The sequence below is a fragment of the Oryzias latipes genome, chromosome 13, assembly GCF_053564925.1.
Source record: "Oryzias latipes strain Hd-rR chromosome 13, Olatipes_Hd-rR_3.1".
Taxonomy (NCBI): Eukaryota; Metazoa; Chordata; class Actinopteri; order Beloniformes; family Adrianichthyidae; genus Oryzias; species Oryzias latipes.
In genome coordinates this window covers 18,218,790-18,235,836 of record NC_136249.1, presented here as the reverse complement: position 1 = coordinate 18,235,836, position 17,047 = coordinate 18,218,790, and the positions used below count along the sequence as shown (strand labels likewise).

The 17,047-nt window shown below is 44.5% G+C and overlaps 2 protein-coding genes across 3 annotated transcripts; both read left to right on the top strand.

The window, feature by feature from the left end:
- The first annotated feature begins 5,835 nt into the window (after positions 1-5,835).
- si:dkey-243k1.3 (endonuclease domain-containing 1 protein) lies at positions 5,836-8,402 on the top strand. Its single transcript, XM_004078762.4, has 6 exons — positions 5,836-5,974; positions 6,488-6,600; positions 6,694-6,794; positions 6,894-7,008; positions 7,131-7,287; positions 7,909-8,402. The coding sequence occupies exons 2-6, from the start codon at positions 6,523-6,525 to the stop codon at positions 8,298-8,300; spliced, it is 843 nt and encodes a 280-aa protein (XP_004078810.1). The 5' UTR covers positions 5,836-5,974; positions 6,488-6,522; the 3' UTR covers positions 8,301-8,402.
- A 135-nt stretch (positions 8,403-8,537) lies between these two features.
- On the top strand, positions 8,538-16,405 carry LOC144996764 (T-cell surface glycoprotein CD3 epsilon chain-like). 2 transcript variants are annotated; one of them, XM_078956463.1, is made up of 6 exons: positions 8,538-9,090; positions 9,360-9,451; positions 9,783-9,989; positions 10,069-10,185; positions 10,332-10,381; positions 16,076-16,405. In XM_078956463.1, the coding sequence occupies exons 1-6, from the start codon at positions 9,077-9,079 to the stop codon at positions 16,133-16,135; spliced, it is 540 nt and encodes a 179-aa protein (XP_078812589.1). In that variant the 5' UTR covers positions 8,538-9,076; the 3' UTR covers positions 16,136-16,405. The 2 variants fall into 2 exon arrangements, with proteins under 2 accessions (XP_078812589.1, XP_078812588.1); XM_078956462.1 differs by having other exon boundaries at positions 10,329-10,381.
- The last annotated feature ends 642 nt before the right edge of the window (positions 16,406-17,047 follow it).

The following is a 17,047-nucleotide window of genomic DNA, read 5'->3' as shown; positions in this document are numbered from 1 at the left end:
AGGAGACTGGCTCATACATAAAGATATTGGAAATGTATGAATGCATCTGAAATGAAGCGACTTCCAAAGATGAAAAAGAATGAGAGAAAAATGACAGGGAGGTGGGGGGTATTTGGAAATGAGGTTTGGTGAGGTGGTGGTGGGGAGGGGGTGTTGGTGGTCTCACTGAATTCCTCTTTGGTTCCTGGTCTGGCTGAAGCTGCGTCCTGCTGTCTGTCCTTGGAGCAGACGGGGAGTTGCATCCTCCACCCTCAGCCTTCCTCTGCAACTCCTTCCTTTACAGGAGCTGCTTCAGCAACAATTCAACTATTACATTTTTAAACGAAACGTATTTAAATCTTTCTTTGAAGAAGAAGAAACAAATCCGCATAAGCAAAGAGAATTATTGGAGATCCAACATTTTTTTAAACTAAAACCTTAAAACTACAATAAAGAAAAATGAGATGATTCAGTGAATCTAGTTTTAAGATTAATTTGGTTTTTGTGAAAAAAATAAAAAATAAATAAATACAGACATAAAAACTGTTGTAAAGCTTTCAAACGAATCTGAAAGTTAGGCAGTAAGCGGATGCAAGAAATTTGGGTTTGAAAGTCAAGTTGCTTCCCCCTGTAGTTGACAAGATGACATCTGCTGCTTTGCAGAACCACAGTGGTCTGAACACAGGAAAACACAAAAACAGATAGAAATCCTTAAAAGTCATGAAAATTGTTGATCAGCGGACTCCCTTTAGAAATGTACGAGTACAGTATAGAGATAAGGGGGAAGAGCTCAGACACCCGGAGAGCAAAGGAGCCGGTTCTCCACTTCTGAAGGAGCCAGAGGTGGAGTTCCTCTGGAGGAAGTGGGAAAGGAGAAGACAGTCTGGACATCTTTACTTCAACTGCTGCCCCTGTGAGTGCAAGAGAATGGATAAATGGATGGATGCATGGATGGATGGATATGTTTGTCCCTGTTGTCATCTTCTGTTGTTTTTTCTGATTTTTTCACATTTGTAATCAATCAGCCTTCTTAAACAGGGATTTCAATCAGGTTGCTGTTTGGTGACATGTTGTGTCCCACACATTAACTGTATGTGAGAACTGGACTGAGTGACTCATCCCCCCTGGCGTTCCAAACAGGAAGTGCCCACTGGCTCCTAGAAGTTAAAATCCCACAGACTTCTATAGTGAAATAAACAGATATTACTCAGTCATTTTACATTTGGTACAGTGGTACATTTTAAGCATTGTCTGGATAATCCTCTGTTTTTTGTAACATATCAAGTTATTCAAGTTATAAACGGACCAATCAGATGCCTCAGTAAAAGTAGGTGCAGTCTGCTGGCCTCCATGTCGAATGTTCAAAACGTTTGACTGGCAGACTTATAGTCCGCTATCAAGTGTTAGGGGTTTGGCCTTCCAACAAGCCTGGACTCTCTCCAATTAATCCTGATTGGAGAGAATGGTTGCCTTGGAAACAATGGCTCAGACCGACTTGGACCAATCACTGCTCACTGAAGTCGTTTGGCTCTGACATGGTGGTGTCCTTATCATGAAAAAAGGGCCAAGTTAGCTAAAGTAAAAGGCGATGAGACCATCTCCATTAGGTCCAATGTTCCTACGACTGCCGCTGCACAGATTCTCCAGAAGTTTTAGGTTTTTTGGGGGGATGATGGACTTAGAAATCTGACCTGATGCAACCTGACAGGACACTAAGCTTCTGGAAGTAAGCAGAAGCCAAACTGCACCTTCTGGCTCACGACCTCTGCTTTGTGTTCACACAAGCAAAAATAAAGCAAACCGGGAAAAGACAGCTGTTCTCAATGCAAAACATGGAGGACGCTCAGTCATGGTCTGGGCTGCTTTACTGCCAGCCTTCCTGACATCAGGAGTTCAGAAGTAACGCCAGGGCATGCAGATAAATTAAGGAGAACCAACCAGGAAACCTAAGTATTTTAAATGTAATTATCACAACATCTTAGCCAGAATCTAGCTCCAAATGGCACACTGGTGTTTTGCCATGTTTTCTTAACCCTTGTGCTATCTTAGCTGACCCCACCCTTACATTGACGTGTTCTCCCTACCATGACAAAGGTGGATAAAGGTGAAAAGATTTCATGTAATCCATGGACACCAGTGAAGATCACAAATCATTGAAGAAAAAAGGTTCAGCGCACTGTCTAGTGGGTCTAGATGACCCAACTCCCAATGTTAAAGTGCCTAGGATAGCACAAGGGTTAAACTTCTTCTGTATTTTCTCTTTACTGATCTTCTGTGTTTACGTATCTCTTTTGTTTCACTGTAACCTTTTGGAAAACTTTTTAAAAGGCATCTGTGCCACACATCAGGAACACGAAGCCTCTAACAGAAGTCTGACTCAGGCTTTAAGAATTATTGAGAGGTTACGGCAGATCGATTTGTCAGGGTACCTGCCAATTGATAGAAACATCAGGAAGAAGGAACAAAAAGAGTAGAACCCAGGAATGCAGGGAGAAGCCTGGAAGGAGAAGTTGACAGTGATGATGATCGGGGCACACGAGGGAGAAGAAACTTCCTGCTGAAGGTGAAAAGAAGTTTTTTGTGTCTTGATTATCAAAATTTCTGTAATTGTGTTTTTATTTTTGCTTTCATTTTTTAAGTTCTTTGGTTAACATCAATGAGATGATGATGCTAATCTATGACCAAGAAAATCTGTTCCAGTTCCTACATTTGTAAAAATGTGATGTGTATTTAAGACATAATACATTTCCATAAATAATGAACAAAAAGATCTTTAATTTAAATTTCAACAGGGAGCTTTATGTAAATTTAAATCTAATTAAAATAGTAAAATGAGGCCCCTAAAGGCATGCTTTTTCTAATTAACTTCTGATTCTTCAGTTAAGGTCATGGTTGTGATAACTTCATTTTCTTTTTTGGTGCCAAAATTCTTTGATGGAAATCTTTTAGACTCTTACTGTGGATACAGTCAGCTATGTTTGTTTGAACTTCCTCCTGTCATACCCTTAATGGCAAAAGCAGCTCTTTTACTGTAACTTTCATCATTGCATTAACACATTTAATATTTTATAAACGTATTTGGACCCTGAGGCCACACACAATTTATTGACCATTTCTTTTCTTTTTTCCTCAAATTTGATAAAACTTTAAATTTTTATATCTAACTAGATCAACGTTTTACTAGTTTGACCTTAATTATTGTGAAATGTCAATAATGCTGATGACAAACATTTTATGAATTCTCATTTTGTTTTTGCTATATTTTTGCAGAGCCACTGCAGAAAACAGCAATAAAGACTTTATGCAGTATGTTAAAAGCTCACACTTCTCATCCGTTTTGGTGTGTAAGTACATTTCTGCTGTTGTCTGTTCTGCAAAACAGCCTCAGTTAGGAGCATCAAACACCGCCTTGCATGACTCCCTTTCAGAGTTCTTCCCATGAAGAAATCTTCCTCTCTGCAGACAGTGTCTAAAGATGCTTTTGTCTTCAGGATCAGACTAAACGTTTGAGACCTCAACTCCCTGCGATCTGTTAGAGCGACATGCTCTCAGGTTCTTCTCCATAAAAGATGCAGGGCTGCTTAATGAACTTCGGGTCCAAATAAAAACCCCACAGAAGTCCCTCTTCAAATCCATCATTGCAGCAGTTCATTAACCTTCACTTGTTGCTTTGAGCAGCATTGAATGATTATCTGCCTCAAGTCTCACTCTGAAGGAGTCTCCTGGCTTTGAAGGCATCTATGGAGACAAACCTGTAATTGACTTTCTTTGAGTGTTGATAACGCAGCGGATCGTCACCCTGCAGAAGGTTTTCCAGGTGGCTGAGCTCCTGAATAATCTGGAAGGCAGTCGTGTTCAGATCAGTTCAAAGGTTTCACTCAAAAACACAACTCAACAGCGCAACCCAGAGGGGGATTTTGGTAACAACATGAGAGGAGATTCAGCTGAAAGTAGTATTTATGGATTCACAAAACATTGATAAACCCATGTGAATGCAAGCGAAGTAAATACACTAGTCAGATGTCCTCATTAGTTTAGATTTTTATTTAAATGTAACTTGAATTTGTGAAATGTGGTTTGCAGTTTTTTCCATTTATTCCTCTACTTGAATCCATAAATGACCTTCTCTGACCTGCTCTGTCTGGTTCATCCAATCAGATACAGATTTTCTGTAAAAACTGTGTGAGACTGTTCATCTATCAGGTGTGACTGCTGCCTCCAGGTGACATCTCTGTTCACACTGACATGCAAGATTCAACACAGAAACAAGAACGCATGGATGAAACCTAACAGAATCTGTTCCAGTCATTCTACTGTTTGTTTTCCAAGTGGGTTTCACTACAATATTAAAACGCTGTTCGGTACTAACTGGAAGTCTTATTGGAATATTTAAATTCTACTTATAATAAAGTATTTCTTATAAAAGTTATATTCAAGTATTTCATAAACAACATAAGCATTCTGAAGGTGATGTTATGATCAATCACCACAAACACGTTTTTAAATCATTACAAACAAATCATGTCTAAACTTTGTGAAGTTTTAACTAGACTCTTTCTGCCTTTTTCCCATTAGTGATGCATCATTTAACCAAACAAGCTTTCATAAGAACGGCTTAAGGAAGTCCCACACACACACACACACACCTCCATGAGCTTCAGAACTTTATTGATTTCTGTAATTCGGCAGCTGGCATGAGCCACGTCTTTGATTTTGATTTTTGCATTTGCATTTCGATGCTTCCATTGGCTAATGCCTTCACAGCTGTCTGCTACAAAGCTGCAGCCCAGAAAGGTCCAAAAGAAGAAGAAATAAGAGATGAGATCATTCCCTTGTTTTTCATTTATTCCCACCTTAAAAACATTTAGTAGGAAGTTGAAATCCTGTTGGTGTGCTGATGACAAAACCAAAAAAGACAGCTGCAGCTCTGATTGAACTCCAGACTTCTTGGTCATCAGAAATCTTAGTCTTGCAAATCTGATCAGAAGAGATGTTATTTAATGTCTGTTGACATTTTTGACTTGAGGTAAACACACTTTCAGAAAATCACACAAACTAAAACAACTATACAAAACATGTGTAACCGTTAAGCTGTTTTTAGAAAAGAAAGTTTGTTTAAGATGCAGTGAAACCCGAGCTTCCGTCACAGCTGAATCCACTGGAAACCCTCATGCTTTCTAAAAAAACTTACTTTGTTGTGTTGAAAAGAGTCGCTTGCACGCTTCATACATGCATGCAGCAGCAGTGGGAAAAAGCACACATGACCAGATACTGCGTGTTATCTGCCTGAGCTCCCGGTGGATAATTCCCAGTGAACTGAAGCCATGAGCTGTAAATATTGCAGAAAAAGTTAGTTTTATTTGTCAGTTTTTGAATGTTTTTATCCAAAAGTATTTGAAAACATTTACCCCTACCAAAGAATCAGTCTGATGATTAAATAAAAAAAAAAACATTATTATTATTACATGTAACGAATGTGCCCAGTGGCTCCAATTCATTGAGAGAATCATGAACTTCTTGTTCTTACCATCACTGTAGCTTCCTGATTCAGAGGAATTGAGAACAAGAATAAAGGTTTGAAGAATTAATAGTCATGTTCAGGAACAGACACAAGTTCATCCAGAGTGATGAGAAAACAGGACAGACGGTAAAACACATCAGAAAAAAGCGTGAAAAGTTCACACGTCTTCATGTGGTGCTAATGGAGAACTTTACTGCCTTGTTCTTTTGGGTGAATTTGCTTCTATGATGGATTTAAGTTTAAAGTGAGGGTTTCCTCCAGGTGGGCACATTTTGAGCGTCTGTGTGTTTTGGCATCTGCTTTTTCCACGTGGTCACAGCGTTTTCAGGTTGTGAGTCCATTTGTTGTTTGTCCAGCGCAGACATCAGGCAGCCCCTCTCAGGAATGCTGTTAAAAATAGCAGCAAACGAAGAAAGAGTAGGTGTGGAGGGTATTTAAGAGGGGTGTATCTGAGGTCAAACTGCTAGCAAACAGGTGAGTGGACATGCACACCGACTCAAATTCGTCCTGGTCAGAGATGATGCTTCCTCTCTACTGGCATAGGCTTTCTGTTTGGAAGAGTAGAGTTTGGTTTTGGGACAAAATCCACAACGAAGCTGAAGCCTGAGAGCAGCTGAACTTTCACCTGTCAGTAGACTAGTTTGTTGTTTGAGGTCATCTCATTGTTTAATTCAGAGGTTGTGAGAATTCAGTCTGAGCAGTTCTACATTTCCGATGTTTTAAAATAGGACTTGGAACTACATCCAAATGAGAACATGTGGATTGGTCAGACATCTTTAGGACAGGGTTTTACCTTCAGTGTTGTAACCAGTTAACTCCAAAGTGCAGGTTTTACTGCTGACAACAGACCCACCCGCTGAGGTGAAAACATGAAGACTGTAACCTCCCCAAGTCAAAATTTAACATCTTCAAATGGCAACAACAGATGTGCTTTGAGGATCTTATTTGATATATTTACATTAACTTCTTTATCAATCCCAAATATAGGCAGGGAAAGTGTTCCAGACCCCAGATTCTCTAGAATGAAGACTTTGGTGGATTTGAGTGTTCTTTTGCTATTGTCCTTTAATGCGCTTGCAGATGTCGTGGAGCGTTTTGAGGTATGTTGTTTTTCTTTTACAGTTGAATAAAGCCTCCAAACTTGGAAATCTGAGGAGCTTCCTTTACAGCTTCTCTGTTTTCATTTTTTTCAGGATGTTCCAGATTGCATAGTATTTTTCTATAAAGAGAAAATTCCAGACTTGGGGGCTTCCTCCCCTGTTGTTGCTCGTCTTTGTCAGCGGTTTGTCAACAGGTTTGAAAAAAAGGAGAGGCAGAAAGTTCAGCTCAAGTCTTCACCACTGAATGTTTCTAAATGTGTCTGGTGTTTACTTTGCCCTCATTTCTGACGCAGGTACCACTTTGCCACTCTGTACGACACCAGCCTTCGAATCGCCGTCTACTCTGCTTATCAGTTTGAGCCCAGCAATGGAGGGGGCAGGGAGAAGAGGTGGTTTGTAGAGCCCCAGGTAAGAAAACACATCTCTCCCCAATTCTCTCTCGCCTTTGGATATTGATTATCTTTTCAATTTCTGTAATCTGAGTTTAAATCTTCTGACAATAAACAACCAGAAACGTCCCTGTTGTGTAGCTGGTGGACAAGTCCTGGCCAGGTGAGATGGAGGATGGCTATTGGCTGGGACAAGACAACCCAGGCATTTTTCTGGGGGAGAAACAAGCTCTGAATGAAGATTTCACTAATTCTGGTTTTGATCGTGGTCACCTCAATCCCAACGGACACCATCCAGGTAGAGGAATTTAAAGAGGTCTCTTCTCAAAATTTGTACAATTCACCTGCGTCTCACCTACTTCACCCTTACTTACCCTTCTGTGTTGTATAAGTGTTCACTATGACCTGTCGCCCACAGCATGAGCGTAGAAAAATGTGCATGAACAATTTCTTTCTTCAGGTTCATGGTCTATGACCTTAATATTTTGTGCGGGTCACCTGTGTGCCCCATTCAGGTTTGACCATTTAATTTTACTCCGGTTGGGACTATGATAAAAAAAAGTCATTGAATAGAACCTAGATGTCTGAAAATCCTGTTATTTTTTTAAATTGCATTTTTTTATTAGAAGTGAAAGTTTTTAATATTCAAAACTATCTCAAAAATGAAATGCAACCTTTGGAGTCATTTATTTAGAAAATTTCTTTACACGTATTTACATAGTGGACGTATAAGCATCAGGGCTCATTTAACATTCAGTTTATTGTTTGCCTTTTATTCTGGAAAGGAAAACTTTCAATAAGCTGTTAGGAAGGGTCCACCTGAAACTCCTCAAATCCACTCAGGTCTCACTGGTTTTATTTATTCCAGCAGGAAAAAGCATTATAAGCTACTTACTGAGTCTTTGTGTGCCCTTTGCAGTCCCCAGCCGCAACGCAACTTTCACCCTGACCAATGTGGTTCCTCAGAACCCTACCATGAACCAAAACGCCTGGAGGATCCACGAGTCAGAGCTCACAGATCTCTTCCTGTCCAAGTGCTCCAAGGCCTTTGTGTTGGTAGGAGCCATTCCCTCTGTAGACAACTGGATCATTAAAAACAACGTGAAGCGAGTCAACATCCCAGACTTTTTGTGGAATGCCTACTGCTGCGTGGACAATAATGACAAGCCCATAGAGAGCGGAGCCGCCAGAGCCAGAAACACAGAGGAGAACTGGGTGGAGAAACTCACTTTAGAAGAACTGAGGGAGTTTTTGCAGCAGTACTCCAGTGATCCAGTTGGGGAGCTGTTTTACAACAACTGCAGTGTGTGAAGGAGGACAAAAAGAAAATACTAGAGTGAATCTGTTCCTGCTTTCAGGTTTGCGCTTCAACATAGGTTGAGGCTGGAGCAATAAAATAAAAAACACCAATGACTTTTCAGAGTCTGTTCTTTATTGTTTTGTCATTGTCCTCTCTGGCCGCTAAATGAAAAATTTGAAATTCCGAGCTTTTTGTTTTAGACATGGACTCTATAGTCATAAAGGTTCATCTTTCATCATACAGATGATTCAAAACACTGCAGCGCTAAAAAAACGACAGTCGAAAAAAGTTAAATAAGAGAAAAAATACATAAACAGTTGTGGATCATCTTAGCTCATCTGAAAGCAGCTTCACCTTGTTTGGTTCTGATTCTGGTTCAGTTGCCACATCAGAAACTTCTTCAACAACCAGCGTTTGGTTGCATTACAGTAACTCTGTAGAAAATAATCACAAAAATATATTCAAAAGTAAAAAAAACTCTGAGCTATCCTCTGTCTTCTCTTAAGCACTTATTAAACTGTTTTTACATGAAGTAAAAATATAAAAGTTGCTCCATTAAATAACAGCTTCTCTTTACACTTGTTGCACAACATGAGCCAGTCTGTGTGGTTTCTTCAAACAACAAGTGCCTTTGTGGGGGGTAGGGGGTGTCTTAAAGGTTAAAGAACGACAAAGATAAACGACAGCAGAATATTCAGCACTGAGATCTGACATTTACTTTGTTCTGTTCAGATGTTTCTATGTTTCCTGAACCCGAAGATCAACTGCACTTCCTGTGGGGATCGATATGTACTTGTATCTGTGAGTTTGTCTGTACGTCTGTATGTGTGTGAAGCTGTGTGAGTATGCAACTTGCTGTGAGTGTGTCTGTCATTGGGTATGTGTGTGTATGTCAGTGTGAGTATCTGTGTGTGTGTTTATTAGCCTGTGTGTCTTTGGGTGTGCCTATGTGTCTATCGATGTGTGTTTGTTCCTTTGTGCGTGGATATGTGTGTAGTTGTGTGTGTATCTTTGTATGTCTGAAAGTATAGAGGGAAGTCATCTTTCTCTTCCTCTGCGTCTCATTGCAGAAGCATCTTCATGAGCGCGATCTTCTTCAGAGTCATGGCAGTTTCCGTGTTTCTCCTCGTCTTCTTCATGTTTGGAGTTAAAGCTGAAGAAGGTAAATAAGTTTTCTCCATTTTTAGTTATTCTTTTTTTGGGGGGGGGGTTAACAAACAGTTTTTTATGAACATGTTTGACGGGTTCTCTCTGAATTCATGATCAGAAAGGTCTCATATTTTTTAAACAATCAATCAACAGGTTTCTCTTGATTTGTAATGAGTAATTTATGTCTATAATTGAGTAAATAATTTCAGACACATGGACACTTGTGTTAATAAACAGGAATGAACGGGTGAGTCAAAATAAGTTTGACTGCCTCTGAGATGAAAATGTTTCCATGAAACCAAAGGAAAGCGTTGATGGGATTTCACATCTGCTTCTGTTGGAAGGAGGAGTCAGTTTCTGGAGAAGTGATGTCACACTGACTTGTCCAAGAAATGGGACTTGGTTTCAGCATAACACTCAACTTGATAAGGGTGAAACGTATGTTCTCAAGTATGAACGTCCGATCAGAGTCCATTGTGTCTACGAAGAGGAGGCTGATACTTACGAAGAGAAAACTACCAAGAAAACTTTCTTCTTCGTTAAAGGACGAGGTGAGAAAAACTAAAACGGAAGATTAAATCGATGTGCATTCATCCAACTCGACTGGAACTTCTTTTTTCTGTCTTCTAGTCTGTGAGACGTGCTTTGAGCTTGATGGAGTTTATCTTGGAGGAGCCATCTTTGCAGATGTGATTATGACCGCCGCTTTGATGGCATTCATCTACAGACGCACCAAGAAGGTCTCAGGTGGGCCCATTCGCTGCTTAACCATCAAGAACTCGCGTAACTTTTTGCTCAAACCTCATGTTGCCCTTGCTGAGAAACATTTTATTAGAGAACGTACATAAGTTTTAGTCTGAATGAATGTTTCATTCTGCTCTCATCTCTAGCAGCATCTCGATCAGGAGGCCGGGCTTCAGATATCCAATCTTCAGATTATCAGGTACAGACATCTGGCTTTTTTTCAGTTGTTGTTTTCTACTTGATGTGAGAGAAGCACAGGAGGACTCTTCCACTTCCAGCAGAAAGCAAATTCAAATTTTACTGTTGTCATGACTATAGAACGACTGAGACCCAGATGCTGAAACCCGGAATGAGACACAGGACAGAGATGTCTTGGCGAGAAGGTAGATTTAATATGATGGCCAGACAGGTAGGTAACTGTTACTGGAGGTCCGAGAATGTAACTGCGGCTCGTGGCGTCACTGGTGGAACTGCTCGTTCGGGTCTGGAGTCGGCAGCGTGGGTCCGTTTCGTGAGGCAGCTGGTTCGGCAGAGGCTCGTGGTGAGGATGGAGGGAACAGACCAGTAGAGGAGTCCGGATTACGGCTGCTGTGGGTGACCACTCGTGGCTGAGGTTTCCTGGAGACAGGTAAGACAGCATATGTTAACTACTTGGCTTAAGGCAAGGCAACAAAGCATGAACTTGACGTGAGGCCAAATATGCACCATCAGGGGCAACGGACTGGCGTTGAATGAAGATCCTGGAGCTCCTTAAGAAGGCAGGTGTGTCGATGAGGTGAGTGGAAGCAGCTGGGGATAATCAGGAACCAAGCGGAGAGGAGAGGGGGGAGGAGTCTGACAGAGGCACCATGACAGTACCCCCCCCTCAACGACCGCCTCCAGGCGGTCAAGGGCGGCGATCCGGGTGGGCCCGGTAGAAATCCTCAATGAGCGAGGGGTCCAAAATGAGAGAGCGGGAAATCCAGGAGCGCTCCTCCGGCCCGTAACCCACCCAGTCGACCAGGAACTGGAATCCGCGACCCCGACGGCGGACATCCAGGATCCGATTGACGTCGTAAGCCGGAGCACCGTCGATGAGCCGGGCGGGTGGCGGGGAAGCGGACGGCGGGCACAGAGGACTGTCCAGAACTGGCTTGATCTGGGAAACATGAAATGACGGGTGAACCTTCAGAGCCTTGGGAAGACGGAGTCGGACGCAGGTGGGGTTGATGAGTTTCTCTATGACGTAAGGTCCGATGAATCGTGGAGCCAGTTTCTTGGAGGTGGCTTGGATGGGGATATTACGTGTGGAGAGCCAGACCCTTTGGCCAGGTTGGTACTCGGGTCCCACCACCCTGTGACGGTTGGCGATGCGGCAGTTGCTCTCCTTAGTGCGGAGGAGAGCAGCCTTAGCCTGTGCCCAGATGCGTTGGCACCGCTGGATGTGATGTTGTACGGAAGGCACCGCCAAGTCCAGTTCCTGTGACGGAAACAGAGGTGGTGAGTACCCGAGAGCGGCCTCAAAGGGAGAGAGCCCAGTGGCAGTGGAGGGATGAGCATTATGGGCATACTCAATCCACACGAGATATTGGGACCAGTCCTGCTGGTTCTGTGCCGCCAAGCAGCGGAGAGCTGCCTCCAGTTCCTGGTTCGCTCTCTCCGCTTGGCCGTTGGACTGAGGATGGTAGCCAGATGTGAGGCTGACCGTGGCCCCCAAGGCCGTACAGAAGGCCTTCCAGACCTGAGAAATGAACTGGGGGCCACGGTCAGAGACAATGTCCAGAGGGATGCCATGGTGACGGAAAACCTGCTTGGTCATGATATCAGCAGTTTCGGTGGCAGTGGGTAGTTGAGGGAGCGGAATGAAGTGGGCCATCTTGGAAAATCGATCTATGACTGTGAGTATGACGGTGTTACCTGCTGATGGGGGTAACCCGGTGACAAAGTCCATTGCCAAGTGGGACCAGGGCCGGCTGGGCGTAGGAAGTGGGTGGAGCAACCCCGCCGGAGCCGAGGAGGACGTCTTGGATCGGGCGCAGGTGGTGCACGCCGAGATATACTCCCTAATGTCCTTCTCCATAGACGGCCAATAAAACCTCTTACGAAGTAAATGGAGGGTACGGTGGACCCCCCCATGGCACGCCAGACGAGACGCGTGACCCCAAGTGATGACTTCGGAGCGGAGATGAGCGGGTACGAACAGTGTGCCCCTGGGAGCGGGTGGATGGTCAGAGTCCCCTTCCAGGGCTTGAAGAACCTTGGCCTCGATATCCCAGGTGACACTTCCTATGATGCAGGATGAAGGGAGGATAGATGATAGAGTGTTCTCAGACGGACTGTATTTCCTGGAGAGGGCATCGGGTTTGATGTTGCGGGAGCCTGGTCTGTAGGTTATGGTGAAGTGAAACCGGTCAAAGAAAAGACACCAACGAGCTTGCCTGGAGTTGAGTCTTTTCGCGGAGCGTAGGTATGCCAGGTTTTTATGGTCCGTCCAGACGATGAAAGGCTGCTCGGCTCCCTCCAACCAGTGACGCCACTCCTCCAGGGCAAGTTTGATGGCTAAGAGTTCCCGGTTGCCAACGTCGTAATTCTGCTCAGAAGGGGACAGCTTGCGAGAGAAAAACGCACAAGGTTTGAGTTTTCCAGAACTCCCCTCCTTCTGTGAGAGGACAGCGCCCACCCCTGAGTCAGAGGCATCGACCTCAACGATAAATTGCCGTGAGGGGTCAGGTTGGATGAGGATCGGGGCAGAGACAAACAGTTTCTTTAACCTGTCGAAGGCCTGTTGGGCTTCGTTGGACCAGACAAAGGGATGCTTTATGGAAGTGAGGCGTGTAAGGGGAGAAGCAATACTGCTGTAATTGCGTATGAAGCGTCTGTAAAAGTTAGCAAAGCCCAGGAATTGCTGTAGCTTCTTACGGCTGGTTGGAGGTTCCCAGTTGGTAACAGCTTCTATTTTGGATGGATCAGGGCGTATGCAGCCAGCCTCGATAATGTAACCGAGAAACTGTACAGTGGGGGAATGAAATTCGCACTTTTCATGCTTAACGAAAAGCTGATTTTCCAATAGTCTCTCCAACACCAGGCGAACGTGATGCTCGTGTTGAGCCAGATCGTGGGAGTAGACAAGAATATCGTCCAAATAGACAAAGACGAATCGATTAATGAAGTCCCGAAGGACATCGTTAACTAGCCTTTGGAAAACTGCCGGGGCGTTGGTGAGGCCGAAAGGCATTACTAAATATTCGTAATGCCCTAACGGGGTGTTAAAGGCAGTTTTCCACTCGTCCCCTTCCTTAATTCGGACCAAATGGTAGGCATTGCGGAGATCTAACTTAGTGAATATGCGAGCCTTCTGGACGGAATCAAAAACAGAGGTGATTAATGGCAGTGAGTATTTGTCTTTTACGGTGATTTGATTTAGTTCGCGATAATCAATGCATGGTCGGAGGGACTTGTCTTTTTTCTGCACAAAGAAAAAGCCTGCTCCCACGGGGGAGGAGGAGGGTCGAATGTGCCCCAGGGCGAGGGCTTCCTGTACGTAGTTCTCCATGGCTGTCTTTTCTGGTCCAGATAGATTAAACAAATGACCCTTGGGCAATGGAGCGCCTGGCAACAGGTTTATGGCGCAATCATAAGGTCTATGAGGTGGGAGAGCACTAGCTTTGGTTTTGCAAAATACTGCTTTTAAATCATGATAACAACGAGGAATGTTGGACAAATCGACTTGGCTATGACACTCAGCGTTAGGAGAAGTGACGGAAGGGAGAGCAGAGAGAAGACAATTAGCAAGGCAATATGGGCTCCACTGGATTATAGTCCCTTGAGCCCAATTAAACTGAGGATTATGCAGTTTTAGCCAGGAAAACCCGAGTACTATGGGAGTATGGATGGACTTGGTGATGAGGAAACGGATAGACTCACGATGGTTGCCTGAAGTAATGAGCAGGATGGGTTTGGTGCGGTGGGTGATGCGGGATAAGAGTTGACCGCCTAAACCGGAAGCCTCGATGGGGGTCTCCAGGGGTTCTGTGGGAATCGACAGATCATTAACAAGTTGCTGGTCAATTAAACTCTGCTCGGCCCCGGAGTCGACCAGGGCCCGTAACTCATGCACATGGAGATCTTGACTTAACTTGACAGGGATTAGTAAAAAATTATTACCGGCCAGGTAGATGTTTGTTACCCCTCGCAGCCTGTCTCCTAGCGAGGGGTTCGGGTGTTTAAACGAAGCGGGCAGGAGATGACAATGTGGCCCTTTGCTCCGCAATAGAAACAGGCCCCCTCCATGCGCCGTCTGCGGCGTTCCTCTTCAGACAGTCGAGAGTGTCCAACCTGCATAGGCTCGTCTGGAGGTCTAGAGGGGCTGAAGGAGTCGAGAGGGGTGGCGTGAACAGCGTGTGAGAAGTTGGAGGATGTAGTGGTTGCGGCACGCTGGAAAACGGGCCCTCGTTCCCTTTGACGCTCCCGCAGGCGAACATCAGAGCGGAGTGCCGCAGAAACCAGTTCCTCAAATGACCGGGCTTCGGGTTGAGAACACAGATGATCCTTAATTTGTTCATTTAAAGACTGGTAAAAGATCCCCTTCAAAGCTGCGTCGGGCCAGCCTGCCTCGACCGCCAGAATACGGAAATCTATAACGTGTTCACTCACCGAGCGGTTACGCTGCCTGAGCGCGAGTAACCGACGGGTTGCTTCGTCCTGTTTACGTGGTTGGTCGAAAATTAACTGGAACTCTCTGAGGAAACGTTCATAAGTGAGGTGGCTTATGGGATTGGAGGAGAGGAAAGCCTGGGCCCACTGGAGGGCTTTATTGCGTAGAGAGTTGACGATCAGTGATATTTTACTGTGATCCGACTGATAATGACGGGGGGCTTGTTGGTAAATCAGCTCGCATTGGAGGAGGAATCCTCCGCAGGCTTCGACGTCACCAGTAAATGGTTCCGGTTGCAGCCGGATGTTTTCGTGAGCGGAGGGTGATCCGGAAACGGAAGTAGCCGAGTTAGCCGTAGCTTGAGCCGTATCTGTTGGAACATGGGAAAAATGTCCGGTTAAATTGTTCAATGTCTGTGTCAAACCGTCCAGGCGATGAAAAAGGTCCTGTTGGGCCGCGGCCATCTGGGATAGGGCGTCGGCCTGGCGACCAAGCAATATGCCTTGCTGGGATACGGCTAATCTGAGTCCCTCCGGGTCAGCTGGGTCGGGATTATGGCCAGTCCGTTCTGTCATGACTATAGAACGACTGAGACCCAGATGCTGAAACCCGGAATGAGACACAGGACAGAGATGTCTTGGCGAGAAGGTAGATTTAATATGATGGCCAGACAGGTAGGTAACTGTTACTGGAGGTCCGAGAATGTAACTGCGGCTCGTGGCGTCACTGGTGGAACTGCTCGTTCGGGTCTGGAGTCGGCAGCGTGGGTCCGTTTCGTGAGGCAGCTGGTTCGGCAGAGGCTCGTGGTGAGGATGGAGGGAACAGACCAGTAGAGGAGTCCGGCTGCTGTGGGTGACCACTCGTGGCTGAGGTTTCCTGGAGACAGGTAAGACAGCATATGTTAACTACTTGGCTTAAGGCAAGGCAACAAAGCATGAACTTGACGTGAGGCCAAATATGCACCATCAGGGGCAACGGACTGGCGTTGAATGAAGATCCTGGAGCTCCTTAAGAAGGCAGGTGTGTCGATGAGGTGAGTGGAAGCAGCTGGGGATAATCAGGAACCAAGCGGAGAGGAGAGGGGGGAGGAGTCTGACAGAGGCACCATGACAACTGTTAAATTTATAGTTGGTGACTATCGCAAAAAGGTCCACAGCTTCACCAGCAGCTTCACCAGCAGCTTCACAGCAGTTTTACCAGTCAAGGAACAAAGTTATTAAGGGATTTTAATGTGAAACCTTTGACTTGTGTGTTGTGCAGGAATTGAACCCTCGCAGCATCTCTGAGGGAACCTACTCTGCAGTAAATCGGAGGAAATAAAGGCAGCGCCTGGCATTGGCAAAAAAAAAGCGTATTTTCTCACTCTGTTGTCGACTTTGTTGTGCTTTTAAGATTTGACCAAACTCCAAGAATAGTCGTCTGTTTCTGCATGAAGGATTTCCTTTGTCCTAAAAAAACATGTTCTTCACTTGGGTTTATAGTGGATTGAAAGGATTTTCCTAAATATCTTGTCCTGTCAAGTTTAGAAGTTTTTTTCATGGACAGTGGCTTTTTGCAAATCCAATAAAGTGAAATTAAAAGTTGAACCAACACTGTTGTTAGGTGTCTTTTTAACATCAGGCACATTGATTAATTCAAAAATTAGAACATTTAGAGAGACGTCCACAGTAAACACACTGAACCAGTCTTTACAGAAGATTCATTGTCTTCACCGTCCTCATGAGTCGGTGTTGATAGATTTAGAGTCTTTCATTTATTTGTTTCTCTTCAATATTTCATGTTTTATGTGATGCAGTTTTGGCTCCAACACTTTTCTCTCTGTTTAAATTACTCCAATCCAGCCGCCTTTACTTTCCTGTCTTTGAGTTCCTCTGCTCCCTGCAGGGCTTTCTGCAGCAGAGCTGTTTTCTTCGTTCAACACCTTCAAACCTGCCTTCATCCGTTTACACGTCCCACCGCAAACACCTCCCCTGAAACATTTGTCACCATGTGGACGTCACGAACGAATGGTTTCGACCCACAAGGCCGCGTTTCCGTCCTCTTTCCAGCAGTGATACAAAATCGAACGCGAAGCATCATGTTCGGATTCATCCTTGTTTTTTTTTATTCCACCAACAGTTCCTCTGCATGGTCTGCTAAAACTCTCCCGGGTTTCATGCGTTTACTGCATGCTTGTGAGAATAAAGTGCACAGGCTAAAGGTCGGGGGTGGGGGGTGTCTTACTGCTGTTTG

What these genes read in the sequence shown, in the direction of transcription:
- si:dkey-243k1.3 (XM_004078762.4), top strand. Translation starts at nt 6,523, where the DNA reads ATGAAGACTTTGGTGGATTTGAGTGTTCTTTTGCTATTGTCCTTTAAT. An exon ending in ATGTCGTGGAGCGTTTTGAG is followed by an intron (nt 6,601 to 6,693) that starts GTATGTTGTTTT and finishes CATTTTTTTCAG; the next exon opens with GATGTTCCAGATTGCATAGT. An exon ending in TCCCAACGGACACCATCCAG is followed by an intron (nt 7,288 to 7,908) that starts GTAGAGGAATTT and finishes TGCCCTTTGCAG; the next exon opens with TCCCCAGCCGCAACGCAACT.
- LOC144996764 (XM_078956462.1), top strand. An exon ending in TGGAGTTAAAGCTGAAGAAG is followed by an intron (nt 9,452 to 9,782) that starts GTAAATAAGTTT and finishes TTCTGTTGGAAG; the next exon opens with GAGGAGTCAGTTTCTGGAGA. An exon ending in TCCAATCTTCAGATTATCAG is followed by an intron (nt 10,382 to 16,075) that starts GTACAGACATCT and finishes TGTGTTGTGCAG; the next exon opens with GAATTGAACCCTCGCAGCAT.